Consider the following 15905-nt stretch of genomic DNA (forward strand, 5'->3'; position numbering starts at 1 on the left):
CAAACCCTGGCACTGTTATATATTAAGGTGTGGATAGTACACATTGGCACTGCTATATTTTACAGAGTGGATAATACACTGCCACAGCTATATATATTATCAGATGGATAACATACAGGCACAAATATATATATAACAGGTTGGATAACATACTGGCACTGATATAAAGGGTATATCACACACACTGACACTGCTGCATAATATACATTGGTACTGCTATATGTGTCACACATTCACACAGCCTTACATTACAGTCACAGCTATATATTACACAGGCATGGGTAGGTAACACACTGGCATGTGTATAATGGATAACACATTGACACTGCTATATACTACAGGGTGGATCACACACTGGCACTGACGTATACTACAAGGTGGATCACATACCTGCACTGCTATATACTACAAGGTGGATCACATACTGGCACTGCTATATAATACAGGGTGGATAACACACTGGCACAACTATATATATTATCGGATGGATTACATACTGGCATAAATATATATATTACAGGATTGATCACACTCACTGGCACTGCTTTACATTAAAGGGTGGGTAATACACTGCCACTGCTAAATATTACACACTGGCACAGATACATATTTATAGGGTTGATAACACACTGGCACAGCTATATATTACAGGGTGGATCACACACTGGCACAGCTATATATTACAGGGTGGATCACACACTGGCACAGCTATATATTACAGGGTGGATAACACACTGGCACAGCTATATATTACAGGGTGGATCACACACTGGCACAGCTATATATTACAGAGTGGGTCACACCCTGGCACTGCTATGCTGTACATTACAGGGTGGATAACGTACTGGCACAACTATATATATTAGATGATGGCTAACACACTACTACTGCTATATATTACAGGTTAGATCACACAAGGAAGTGCAATATATTACAGGGTGGGTAACACATTGACACTGCTATATACTACAGGGTGGATCACACACTGGCACTGACGTATACTACAAGGTGGATCACGTACCTGCACTTCTATATACTACAAGGTGGATAACATACTGGCACTGCTATATAATACAGGGTGGATAACACACTGGCACAACTATATATATTATCGGATGGATTACATACTGGCATAAATATATATATATTACAGGATTGATCACACTCACTGGCACTGCTTTACATTAAAGGGTGGGTAATACACTGCCACTGCTAAATATTACACACTGGCACAGATACATATTTATAGGGTTGATAACACACTGGCACAGCTATATATTACAGGGTGGATCACACGCTGGCACAGCTATATATTACAGGGTGGATAACACACTGGCACAGCTATATATTACAGGGTGGATAACACACTGGCACAGCTATATATTACAGGGTGGATAACACACTGGCACAGCTATATATTACAGGGTGGATAACACACTGGCACAGCTATATATTACAGGGTGGATCACACACTGGCACAGCTATATATTACAGGGTGGATCACACACTGGCACAGCTATATAATACAGGGTGGATCACACACTGGCACAGCTATATATTACAGGGTGGATAACACACTGGCACAGCTATATATTACAGGGTGGATCACACACTGGCACAGCTATATATTACAGAGTGGGTCACACCATGGCACTGCTATGCTGTACATTACTGGGTGGATAACGTACTGGCACAACTATATATATTAAATGATGGCTAACACACTGCTACTGCTATATATTACAGGTTAGATCACACAAGGAAGTGCAATATATTACAGGGTGGGTAACACATTGGTACTGCTATGCAGTTTATTACAGGGGGGCCATCATAAACCTATATGCAGTATATTACAGGGTGGCCATCACAAAGCTATATGCAGTATAGGGTGGATAACACACTGGCACAACTATACTGTACATTTGTCAGGGTGGATAACACACTTGCATAAGTATGTAGTATAGTATGGATCACATACTGGCACTTCTATATATCACCGGGTAGCTAACACACGTGCATAGCTATCTTACTGGCTGGATCGCAGACTGGCACTGCTGTATATTACAGGGTGGATCACATAATGGCATTGGTAAAAGTATAATATGGATAAAACATTGGCACTGCTATATATTACAGGATGGATAACACACCGGCATGGGTAAAAAGTATAATATGGGTAACACATTGACAATGCTATATATTGCAGGGTAGGTAACATACTGGCATGGGTATAATGAATAACACATTGACACTGCTATATACTACAGGGTGGATCACACACTGGCACTGACGTATACTACAAGGTGGATCACATACCTGCACTGCTGTATACTACAATGTGGATCACATACCTGCACTGCTGTATACTACAAGGTGGATCACATACCTGCACTGCTATATACTACAACATGGATCACATACTGGCACTGCTATATACTACAGGGTGGATCACACACTGGCACTGACGTATACTACAAGGTGGATCAAATACCTGCACTGCTGTATACTACAAGGTGGATCACATATTGGCACTGCTATATACTACAAGGTGGATCACATACTGGCACTACTATATACTACACGGTGGATCACATACCTGTACTGTTATATACTACAGGGTGGATCACATACTTGCACTGCTATATACTACATGGTGGATAACCTACTGGCACTGCTATATACTACAGGGTGGATCACACATTGGCACTGACATATACTACAAGGTGGATCACATACCTGCACTGCTGTATACTACAAGGTAGATCACATACTGGCACTGCTATATACTACAAGGTGGATCACATACCTGTACTGTTATATACTACAGGGTGGATCACATACCTGCACTGCTATATACTACAAGGTGGATAACCTACTGGCACTGCTATATACTACAGGGTGGATCACACATTGGCACTGACATATACTACAAGGTGGATCACATACCTGCACTGCTGTATACTACAAGGTAGATCACATACTGGCACTGCTATATACTACAAGGTGGATCACATACCTGTACTGTTATATACTACAGGGTGGATCACATACCTGCACTGCTATATACTACAAGGTGGATAACCTACTGGCACTGCTATATACTACAGGGTGGATCACACACTGGCACTGACGTATACTACAAGGTGAATCACATACCTGCACTGCTATATACTACAAGGTAGATCACATACTGGCACTGCTGTATACTACAAGGTAGATCACATACCTGTACTGCTATATACTAAAGGGTGGATCACATACTGGCACTGCTATATATTACCGGGTAGCTAACACACGTGCACAGCTATATATTTCAGGGTGGATCACACACTGGCATATATTACCGGGTAGCTAACAGACTGGCACAGGTTTGTATTATAGGACGGACGACACACTGGCACTGCTATACATTACAGGGTGGATCACATACTGACATTGGCATATACTTCAGGGTGGATCACATCCTGGCACTGATATATATTACAGGGTGGATCACATACTGGCACTGCTATTAGGGGCCGACTGACAACTCATGGGGCCCCTGGGCAATAGGGGATCATGGGGCCCCTGTGTCCTCGCCCACACCCAAAAAAGCCTATGAAAAAGCCATTGAAAGGTGCAGGGGCATCTCATGGGGCCCATGGCACCGAGTGCTCGAATGGTCAGTCCGCCCCTGGGGTGGATCACATCCTGGCACTGATATATTACAGGGTGATCACATACTGGCACTGCTATATATTACAGGGTGGGTCACATACTAGCACTGCTTTACATTACAGGGTGGATCACATACTGGCACTGCTATATATTACAGGGTGGATCACATACTGGTATTGGTATATACTTCAGGGTGGATCTCATACTGGCACTGCTATACATTACAGGGTGTATAACATACTGGCATTGATATATACTTCAGGTTGGATCACATCCGGGCACTGATATATATTGTAGGGTGATCACATACTGGTGCTGCTATATATTACAGTGTGGATCACATCCTGGCACTGCTATATACTACAGGGTGGATCACATACTGGCACTGCAATACATTACAGGGTGGATCACATACTAGCACTGCTTTACATTACAGGGTGGATCACATACTGGCACTGCTATATATTACAGGGTTGATCACATACTGGCACTGCTATATTCTACAGGGTGGATCATATACTGGCACTGTCAGGGGCGGACTGACCATTTGAGCAGTCGGGCACTGCCCGTGGGCCTGGGGTCAGTAGGGGGCCCCATGAGATGCCCCTGGTACCTTTCATTGGCTTTTTCATAGGCTTTTTTGGGTGGGGGCGAGGACACAGGGGCCCCATGATCCCCTATTGCCCAGGGTCCCTATGAGTTGTCAGTCCGCCCCAGGGCACTGCTATATATTACAGGGTGGATCACATACTGGCATTGGTATATACTTCAGGGTGGATCACATATTGGCAATCTTAAATATTACAGTGTGGATCACATACTGTCATTGGTATTTACTTCAGGGTGGATCACATACTGGCACTGCTATATAATAGAGTGGATAACATACTGGCACTGTTATACATTACAGGGTGGATCACATACTGGTACTTCTATATATTACAGGGTGGATCCCATACTGGCACTGCTATATACTACAGGGTGGATCACATACTGGCACTGCTATATATTATTGGGTGGATCACATATTGGTACTGTTATATACTACAGGGTGGATCACATACTGGCACTGCTTTACAAGGTGGATCACTTACTGGCACTGCTATATATTACAGTGTGGATCACATACTGGCACTGCTATATATTATTGGCTGGATCACATACTGGCATTGCTATATATTATTGGGTGGTTTACATACTGGCACTGCTATATATTACAGTGTGGATTACATACTGGCACTGCTATATATTATTGGGTGGATCACATACTGGCACTGCTATATACTACAGGGTGGATCACATATTGACACTGCTATATATTATTGGGTGGATCACATACTGGCACAGCTATATATTCCAGGGTGGATCACATACTGGCATTGCTATATATTATTGGGTGGATCACATACTGGTACTGCTATATACTACAGGGTGGATCATCTACTGGCACTGCTCTATATTATTGGGCGGATCACATACTGGCACTGCTATATATTACAGTGTGGATCACATACTGGCACTGCTATATATTATTGGGTGGATCACATACTGGCACAACTATATATTCCAGGGTGGATCACATACTGGCATTGCTATATATTACTGGGTGGATCACATACTGGCACGGCTATATACCACAGGGTGGATCATCTACTGGCACTGCTATATGTTATTGGGTGGATCACATACTGGCACTGCTATATATTACAGTGTGGATCACATACTGGCACTGCTATATATTATTGGGTGGATCACATACTGTCACTGCTATGTACTACAGGGTGGATCACATACTGGCACTGCTATATATTATTGGGTGGATCATATATTGGTACTGCTATATATTACAGGGTGGATCACATACTGGCACTGTTTTACAAGGTGGGTCACTTACTGGCACTGCTATACTGTATATTACAGTGTGGATCACATACTGGCACTGCTATATATTATTGGCTGGATCACATACTGGCACTGCTATATACTACAGAGTGGATCATCTACTGGCACTGCTGTATATTATTGGGTTGATCACATAGTGGCACTGCTATATATTACAGTGTGGATCACATACTGGCACTGATATATATTATTGGGTGGATCACATACTGGCACTGCTATATACTACAGAGTGGATCACATACTAGCACTGCTATATACTACAGGGTGGATTACATACTGGCACTGCTATATACTACAGGGTGGATTACATACTGGCACTGCTATATATTACAGTGTGGATCACATACTGGCACTGATATATATTATTGGGTGGATCACATACTGGCACTGCTATATACTACAGGGTGGATTACATACTGGCACTGCTATATATTACAGTGTGGATCACATACTGGCACTGCTATATATTATTGGCTGGATCACATACTGGCACTGCTATATACTACAGAGTGGATCATCTACTGGCACTGCTGTATATTATTGGGTTGATCACATAGTGGCACTGCTATATATTACAGTGTGGATCACATACTGGCACTGATATATATTATTGGGTGGATCACATACTGGCACTGCTATATACTACAGAGTGGATCACATACTAGCACTGCTATATACTACAGGGTGGATTACATACTGGCACTGCTATATACTACAGGGTGGATTACATACTGGCACTGCTATATACTACAGGGTGGATTACATACTGGCACTGCTATATATTACAGTGTGGATCACATACTGGCACTGATATATATTATTGGGTGGATCACATACTGGCACTGCTATATACTACAGGGTGGATTACATACTGGCACTGCTATATACTACAGGGTGGATTACATACTGGCACTGCTATATACCACAGGGTGGATTACATACTGGCACTGCTATATACTACAGGGTGGATTACATACTGGCACTGCTATATACTACAGGGTGGATTTACATACTGGCACTGCTATATACCACAGGGTAGCTAACACACGTGCATATCTATATTACTAGGAGCCGGAGGATAGCAGGGTGGCACAGCTGTACACTCCAGGGTGGATCACACACTGGCACGGCTGTACACTCCAGGGTGGATCACACTCTGGCACGGCTGTACACTCCAGGGTGGATCACACACTGGCACGGCTGTACACTCCAGGGTGGATCACACACTGGCACATCTATACATTCCAGGGTGGATCACACACTGGCACATCTATACATTCCAGGGTGGATCACACTCTGGCACGGCTGTACACTCCAGGGTGGATCACACTCTGGCACGGCTGTACATTGCAGGGTGGATCACACACTGGCACATATTACCGGACAGCTACCAGACTGGCACCGGTTTGTATGACAGGACGGAGGACACACTGGCACTGCTGTATATATTAGAGGCTGTCTGGTCGTGTAACACAGGTATAGAGGGGATGATATGACAGCTCGGTGCACACATGCTGATCAGGGCACGATCCATGTACATTGTGAAGGCACTGATGACAGACGAGAGCCAGGTGCACACTTAGTGCTGGGCTCTGATGCTCAGGCTGCTCTCCTACATGGAGGAAACGCTGAGTGCCGCTCTGGGAGCTTCTCCTCCAGGAGCCCGGCTCTACCTATCTCCACCAGAGCCGGATCGCAGAGACACAATACTCGGAGCAGAGCTCAGACAGCATCAGATGGGAGGGATGGAGAGGCTAGGACAAGGCAGTTCCAGCGAGAGGACGATTGGAGGAATAGGAAATGATGAAAGGAGGGGGTCTCTCTTTCCCACCATTGGAGGGGCTGGGGGTGGCAATGGACCTTGAAACTCGTTCTTTGGACTTTCTCCCGTAACACATCACACTTCCACATCCTCAAAGCAAGTGGATAACACTGTAATCTCACACTTCCCCCCTTCTCATTCTTTCCCTCTGCCTCTTCCTCTTCTCCATAAAAAAAAAACTCCAGCACCCCACACCTTGCCTGTCCTCTTCTCACCTTCACCATAGACAGACAGTGGCTGGTTCAATGGGGAAAGGTCTGATTCCTGATCTCTGGACAGGTGACTGTGCCCTGAGCTAGGAAGATTCCACAAGCTTCCCTTCTCTAAGTGGAGACCAGTTCTCCTAAGACAATGGATCTCCTCACCTGGGCTTTTGCCATGTTCTGCCAGTGGATTCTGCACAAGGTAAGGCAGACAAGGTGGGAGCCTCTTCTGGGGGTCTGGAGATGTAGAGAGGAGTGTGGGAGACTGGCTGGTGATCATCAGCCCATACTTTGTTTTTTAGAATGCATGCTATGAAAAAAATATATACTAGTTTAAAACTTGTTGGAGAAGAAAACTGAGATCTGGAGCAAGAAAGGAGTAGGTGGCATAGACAGCCTCCTGCTTAGTAGTCCTCATTGTGTGGGTTGCTGTTTCTCTCTTACAGACTAAACACAGTACTGAGCTCAGGAAAGATGAGCTCGGGTTTATTGGCATGTGCAGGAAAAGTACTTGTTTGCTTAGATTTGTTCTCTTTCCAACAAACAGTTGTCACTAGATGACTCCCCTGAGCTGTAGAGAAAATGGCATTGTAATCTGGGCACTGTATGGTGCCCCCTTATCTTCTCCTGGTGGGCACCTTATCTGTTGTCTATTTTTTGTGCTGTAAATGGTTCTTCCTGTCACTTAAGAGATTATTTACTCTCAGGAGTTGACTCATGAAAACTGGTGCAAACTGGAATAAAAAATCACTGTTGTCCATTGGCAACCTACTTTTTCCTTGCATTCCCTCACCAGTACTGGAAAGTTGAAAAAGGACCACTTTACTCTAGCTTTTAAAGTTAGCCCTAGTATCTTCTGTTGCAGGGTAATGTATTTGTCTGCAACATTTAAATGCTCATTATTTGTCACAATCCATTCGCAGCCTAGATAGTTAAATTGCAGTCACAGGTAATTGCTTAAGAAGTGCAAAGTGAAGTGACGGAGTGCAAACTGCTGTCACCAATAGCAGACAGTCAAATGACATAGTTTGGTTAGTAGAAGGAAGTCAGGTTGCTAGGGGTTCTGGCACCACGTATAGCCTTTGCTTTTGTATTGCCTTATTTTGTAAACTCGATTCAAAATTGGATAAAAACCAATTAACTTTTGTTGCAGGCAAGTATGATTGTCTGTGTATAGTATCCATAAGCCACTGGGAATAAAGAGTTAAGAGCCTACTCCATATCCTATTATAAATAGTGAATTATTCACACTAACAGGGTACCACAGGGTGCTGGATGTGCATGCTGATAAGATAGGTATTAACTCCTTAGCATAAAAATGGAGTAGATCAAACAATATATATGAGGCCCACAGGGCAGTACCAGCTGAAATCCATATATCGCATAAAAGGTGCCTTTGTAACCAGAACTCATTGTGTCAACTTAAATGCAATATGATCAATGTGACTTGACCACTGGCTTAGCAGATTCCAAGGTTATTCAGATCTACCGTAGGTATGATACATCTACGGCAGGAAGACTTGTGGATTTATAAAGTATACTACAAGTCATTCAATGCATTAAGTTAGAAATTAGTTTTATTAACATAGAAAGTATTTTAAGCATCTTTTTCTGTATGATTGCTCTTTGAAGTGTTTTCATTCTTCTTTGCCAAGTCACACTCTATGAAAACATGTTTTCCTCTTTACACTGGCGTAAAAAATGGCATTTCTTTTAATTTGTTGGTAAGAGCTGGTCTTTATACAGGGCTGTTCTATATAACTTTACACCATGATGACCATTCTGGACTGTTTCTGTATTGTGTACTTTAATACCTTGCAATGCTACATCTAAGTTAACATGTAAATGAAGCAATATGGCCAGGAATGAATGCATGATTCATATTCTTAATTTGAAAAGTGCCCTAAATACATTGTGAGAAAAAAAGGTCTAGAAGAAAACTGTTGGGGTTATGCAAACTACAGTGCTCACATAATATTAAATCAGCAATCATTTCTTAGCTCATGTATAGAGTAAGTGTACCCATCATGGAAATAATTTATATTCACAGTGAACATAAATTATAAATTAATAGGATTCATTGTACACTGTGCATAGACTATAGAGTCTTGCTTCTGCTCTAAAACCCACAGAATAGAAAAATCAGTGACACATTTTATGTTGTTTGATTTAATTATATAAAATTTAATGTATTTTCTTTTTTTACATAATGACTGTATGTGTTTTTGATAGATATAGGCTAGAGTCTGCAAATTTGTTTAATTTATTATTAGGTAAAAATCCTTGAGAAATAATCTTAAACAATTTAAATGACATTATTTAATTCACATTAAAAAGCACAGTGTCATTTAACATATCTATTGTTTTGGCAGAAGAATTATATGTATCTAATGGATATCAGATGATACAATACCAGTTCTTTAAGGCAATCAGTAATAAAATAAACATTAACAATTACATTCATCCTGTTAGTAAGTAATTGTGCTGCATTATCGGTGTGGAGAGATGTTGTATATTAGTTATTAAAGCCTTAGCAGATTGCATAAACACAATTCATTCTTAACCTTGTGGTCTAGTGGAAATCATGCAGGTAAAAGAAAAGCCTGTACGGTTTGCAGAGTTATTTTGGTGAGCTACTCATTAGCTAATCTCTCCAAAAATCTATTCATTGATGATCCTGTTTCCAGTTACAATCTACTTTGCAAAGTTCATTTTGCACATCCCACTGAGTTGCACCATGTGTCATCCAACTGAGCTTAGCAAAGTTTCATATTTTGATTGTAAAAATATTATATATTAGCCTTCATACTCATGGCTCAGTTTTGATCTCAAGTGTTGTCAAAAGTATATGGCTGGTTCAATATGGTAATATCAATACAGAATAACAAACACAAAATATCAAGTGATCATTCAAATCTGTTCTTTCAAGTTCAGTATTTGTGGGCCATGACCCTGACACCATTTATTTTTATTTCTTAATAAACTGTTGAAATAGGTCAGAAATCCACATGATTGTGTCTACTGCAAAGTAATGGCTTTATGTGGCCCTTAACAATTAGCGTTGGGCAGTCCTGATCTAAATGATCCAAGCAGGAGGGCAAAAAGGTGTGAGGCCTAAGAGCATAATTGACTAATTGGAAGTTCAGCAAATTTTTTATGACAAAGAATTTTAAGATATGTGGATAAAGAAAATGAATGAAGTTTCTGTGTCTGTATGAGTATAGAAAATACTAGAGTAATGTCCGAGAGAGACTTCGGAGCAACTGGCTAAGAGTACACCCGGATCCGGCAGAGCCAAAACAAGGATTTCTTTGTTATTTTTCTGTACTTACACCTCTTAAACAACATGTTATATATTGTTGATGTTTGTTATATAGTAGAAAATGTGCTCATATTCTGCTAATTGGGTGCTTAGATGCTATACTGTTAAATGAATTTATGTGTTGTAGGCTTCTGGTTCCACTGGCAGTCAGTACACAATCCAATGATATGATCAACCTCTATCTAAATTTAGAACTGGAGTCTTTACCGCAGGGCAAACAGGATACATTTAAATACAGGTCACAATTATTATAGTAAGAACCACTGGTTTTTCTTTTGTCAAACATCTAGCTTTATTGCAAATGACACAAAAGCTCTAGAATAGAAATATGGGCTTATCGTTACCACTTAGGTAGTACACCATTACTTATCTACCTTTAATAGGAAGTCCTTGACCAGATGAAAAGGAGGAAACTATTTTAGAGGAGAAAAATGTACAGGGAAGAGGCGCTCTACATTTTCATCTTTATAACAAATTGGCATTTAGGCAACCCTGGTTAGGCAAACCTAGGGTGGAACTCTTCATGAGACAGGAGAATAATTGATGCATTGAATGCATAAAGTAATAATAAGAGGTGTGCTTATTCGCAATAGCTAGCTATACAGTTTACATAAAATGCACAAAGGGAAAGATTACCATCCTTTACCAGTTGTGTGGCACTTTCAGATATAAAATGTACACTAACAGGCACATTCAGTAAGAGAATTTGTAATGTCCACCATATTGCAACTCCTATCAGCTAATTAGGTATCAGTTCCCTGAAGTTTAATTAAAAGGATACATTTTTCTGGCAAAACCCAGACATGTGTACTTGGCATCTGCTGAGAGGTTGCCACAAGCAAAATATGGGAGGTACTAAACATGTGTAACTCCAATACTACTACATGACATTTACTAACAAATCAGGCACTTTAACATTTTATCCTTCACCCTTTAGTGTTTGTTCAATTTTATTTCAATATTTTTATGATAATGTCTCCAGTGGTCAAAATAGCTGCTTATTCCATGTCTAGGTAGTAGAGTGACCTTTATCTTATATCATATCTGCTGCCATTGTCATGATTGTCAGCCAGGTACATATTTCATAGCTTGAGCAGGCTGTCAATCTGGAGGGTAAATGTGTCATTGGAAATAGATGTTTAATGTAATTCGAATATTGAACACAGAACCTTGCAGATGCTGGGGAGTGACTAAGAACTGGTGGAATCAGCATGTTCACATACAGCTCCCTTTGTGACTTGACTATAACTTAGTATGCTGAGGATATCTGTCACTTGTTCTGTACAGGCCATAATGCTATTGAGCCAGTAATGTAATAAGGAACTCCGCTCTTGTGGTGTTACCAACATACTGTGCTGCTGAGAGATTCAGCACTATATTACTCTGAAATGTGTTGACTTTGTGATTATTGTTGTATTATAAGGGGTTTGGGAATTGTCCCTTGCAAATCAATCACTGATGTTATTAATGCCCCAGCTGCTGTAACAGTTCTAAAGAATACTTCATGAAAAGGGCATTGGAACTTCTCAAAATGTGTTACCTCCCATGTCCATAATACATATTTTCTCATATATATTAAGCATCCTATAAATGCACATCTAACTTAAACATTGTAAAGAGCTGCACAAACTGTTGGCACTATATAAATCCTGTATAATAATAATAACAAAGATTGTCTATAAGAATTAATATGTTAGCATCTGGCTAGCTACATCAAAGTGACCCTCTGTGTGACCAGTCCTACGCAAGCTACAAATGTTATAGATAATACGGTTTTAAATATAGGCCAATGTGTCCACTTTAAATAATTGGAGGCGAGCTACAAAGTTTATACATACAGGCAGGAAGCCCAAGGTGTAAAAGCAGTTATCCTGTACTGAATGTGAATTCGGTAAAGTTAATTTTACTTGTTCACTATGATTTACTGCACTTTGTGTATTGTACTTTGTTACTTGCCCTGCTTATGAATAAGTGAGATAAATTCGGAATTGGTTGCGCATGTGGCTTCACGATTGTTTTTGAAAACTTTTATATAAAACTAGTAATAGTATTAATTCTATAAGAATAAATAAAATAGTAAATGGTAAATAATACTAATAAATGTAATTCAAATTTGTTTTTCAAAGAATTCAAACATTCTGCACCTGTAGACTGACAGAATGTAAATATATACATATTAAAATACCATACAGTTTCCTTTCATTCTTCTTTGACATTAAAATTGAATTTGATCATTTTATATATTTTAAGTGTATTTCCACTTTTTCAGCCATGCTCCCATTCACATAGCACAACTTAAAAACATATAGAAAAAGAATGACTGCTTACCTTTTTTGCTTGCTTAAAAATTCTACTTAGCGTTCCTTCTCTATGTTTTGTTAAGGAGGTGGCTAGGGAGTTATGTTTGCCATAATTAACCCTGCCTGTACTGTACTGGCAGCTTTTCATTATCAGTTGTAAGCTAGATGTGCACACTGTCTGTCCTAACAAAGGGATTGGGTGGTACATTGTATGTCAATGCACTTAAATAAAAGCCTGACCCTAGATCTGTTCCTTAATTACACCTTTCACACTATTCTAAATAATACAAGCTATCTATAGAATCCAGTGTATAAGTCTGATCCAATGAAACAACTAGAAAAGTAAGACATATTTGTTTAAGAATATTTTAGGTGTGTTGTGTGATGTAGGAAAAAAACATATGTTGGGGTTTCTCAAATCTGACTTAAAAAATGGAAATACACTTTAGGCTTTGCTTTTAGACATAGGTATAAGAATTAAGAGGTAAAAAAAGGTGGAAGTGCTTTGAAGGATTTGGAAACTAGTTACTGTGCAAATACAATAAGTTGTCTTTAGATTGGTATGCTCAATTTTTTCCATGTAAAACAAAGGTAAACTATACCTGGCTAATTGTGTTAGAATAATTCATTATTATTGTTTTAGTTTTATTTTGGATGTGAGTTATGCATATGCAGTGTTATGTTGTGTTGTGTTGTGTTGTGTTGAAGAAGGTGATATGAAAAAACTGGAAGCTATATAAAGGTAGGCTAAACCAAGGGATTAGGCTGTACGTGTATTCTGCAAAGGTATTCTTGCACTGGAAGTCAGTCTGCAGAAAAGTGCTATCCAAGCTTTTCAAGCACACAGCTTTTCAAGGAAACAGCTATTCAAGCTAAACAGAATCATACTAAAAACAAGTAAGAGAGTTCGCCGTGATACTGAATTATATTATTGATCATGCTTTAAGGGACACTATGGCAACATTAAAAGCTGCATTATGTTAGTGAAAGATCTGGTAATTTATTATAGGTATTGACAACAAACATAACGCAGACAATTTACGCAGAGCTTTACGTATTGTACATTCACATCAGTCTCTGCCATCAAGGAACTAACAATCTAAGGTCCCTATCTCACATGCACAGGAAAGTTTTTTGACAGGAGGCAATTACCCTTCCTCTGCAAAACTGTTTTTTCTTCTTTTTATTTGTAATCAATTGTGTGTCCTCGTTTCAAACAAAGGGGGAGATTTATTAAAACTAGCGCATACAGAATCTGGTGCAGCTGTGCATAGTAACCAATCAGCTTCTAGGTTTCCATGTCAAAGCTTAATTGAACAACCTGAAGTTAGAAGCTGATTGGTTAGTATGCATACTTTCAGTAAATCTTCCCCACAGTCTTCTGCAAATTGACAGTCATGTAACATACCTATAATCAGGAGTTTGAGGTTTGACGGAGTGTTGCTTTAAGTTTCATTGAGGTGGTCATGACTTTGAAAACCAGCAGTGAGTTGTACCTGACCTGTACTTGAATATATGTTTGTATTTTGTATATAAGTAAACCCAATCACTTAATTATCTTATAAGCATTAATATGTTACTCTAACGTAAAAAGTCAATTGCAAAATGTTTTATTTCAAAACTTTCATTAAAAAATACCTAATGATTCTGCTATGATGATCCTTGTTCAGGCATTTCATGTTATAGTATGACAGCACTTTGTCCTTGTCTGTAAACTTTGCTTCTAGATTGTCACTTTGCCTTATGTCACATAACATATGGATCATAAGATGGCCTCCAAATGCACATAGGTATACTTTAGGCATTAACATTCACTTGTGTTTAGTTCCTGGGTTCCACCTCTCTCATTATACTTTGTAGGGTTTATTTATTTATTTTTGTTACATTGTATATACTAGTAGACATGGTAGATGTGGTGTTAAAGCAATTATTTTAATTTGTAGATGTCTGAAAATAATTAGATACTATTTACAGTGGGGAAAATAATTATTTGATCGACTGCAGATTTTGTAAGTTTGCCTACTTCCAAAGAAATGAAGGGTCTATAACTTTTATCATAGGTGTATTTTAAATGATAGAAACAGAATATCAACCAAAAATCCAGAAAAAAACACATCATGCAAATGTTATAAATTGAGTTGCAGTTCAGAGAGTAAAATAAGTAATTGCTCCCCTACCAACGAACAATGAATCTGGCTCCCACAGACTGTGTTCATGTGGTACACAAAAGTCAATTGTGACAAAGGTCATACTCAACAAAAGTGGAGTTACTGTTTAAATCTTTTCATCCCTTCCGCCCTTGTTCCCTTATCTATTCAAACTCCCTGGCCAAGGTGCCGACTTATATCTTTCCAATGTATACACGGCAAGAAGCCACCACTATCAAAAAGATTTAGGCAGGTAGGCAGCTGTGACATGGATGAAAGATTAATCTAGATTAGGTTATGAGGCTTGGGGCTGTAAAGATTTAGGTATAAACTGGGCCTATCCTTTAAATCAGTGGTGGTCAACTTACGAGGCATAGGGGTCTTATATGTGGCTCTTGATGTTTCCAAAGGGCCGCACATGATATTCAGTCCTTTGAAGAGACAAGGGGAAATGGTTAGAGACTGTGCTACAGGAGTGATTGGAGACTGGAGTCATTCTGTAGGAGACAGTCAGACACTAGGGACAAATTACATGAGACTGATAGAGACTGT

At 39.7% G+C, this 15905-nt stretch overlaps 1 protein-coding gene across 1 annotated transcript in view; it reads left to right on the forward strand.

The window, feature by feature from the left end:
- Positions 1–7238: 7238 nt before the first annotated feature.
- Positions 7239–15905, forward strand: part of NXPH4 (neurexophilin 4) — a 290667-nt gene continuing 282000 nt past the window's right edge. Inside the window, exon 1 of the mRNA XM_089681153.1 lies at positions 7239–7786. Coding sequence (XP_089537279.1) covers positions 7733–7786 — 54 coding nt within the window. The 5' untranslated portion in view covers positions 7239–7732. The remainder of the gene's footprint in view (positions 7787–15905) is intronic.

Source organism: Staurois parvus, unplaced genomic scaffold (genome assembly GCF_062004578.1).
Source record: "Staurois parvus isolate SC_StPar_1 unplaced genomic scaffold, SC_StPar_1.0 ptg000017l, whole genome shotgun sequence".
NCBI lineage: Eukaryota > Metazoa > Chordata > Amphibia > Anura > Ranidae > Staurois > Staurois parvus.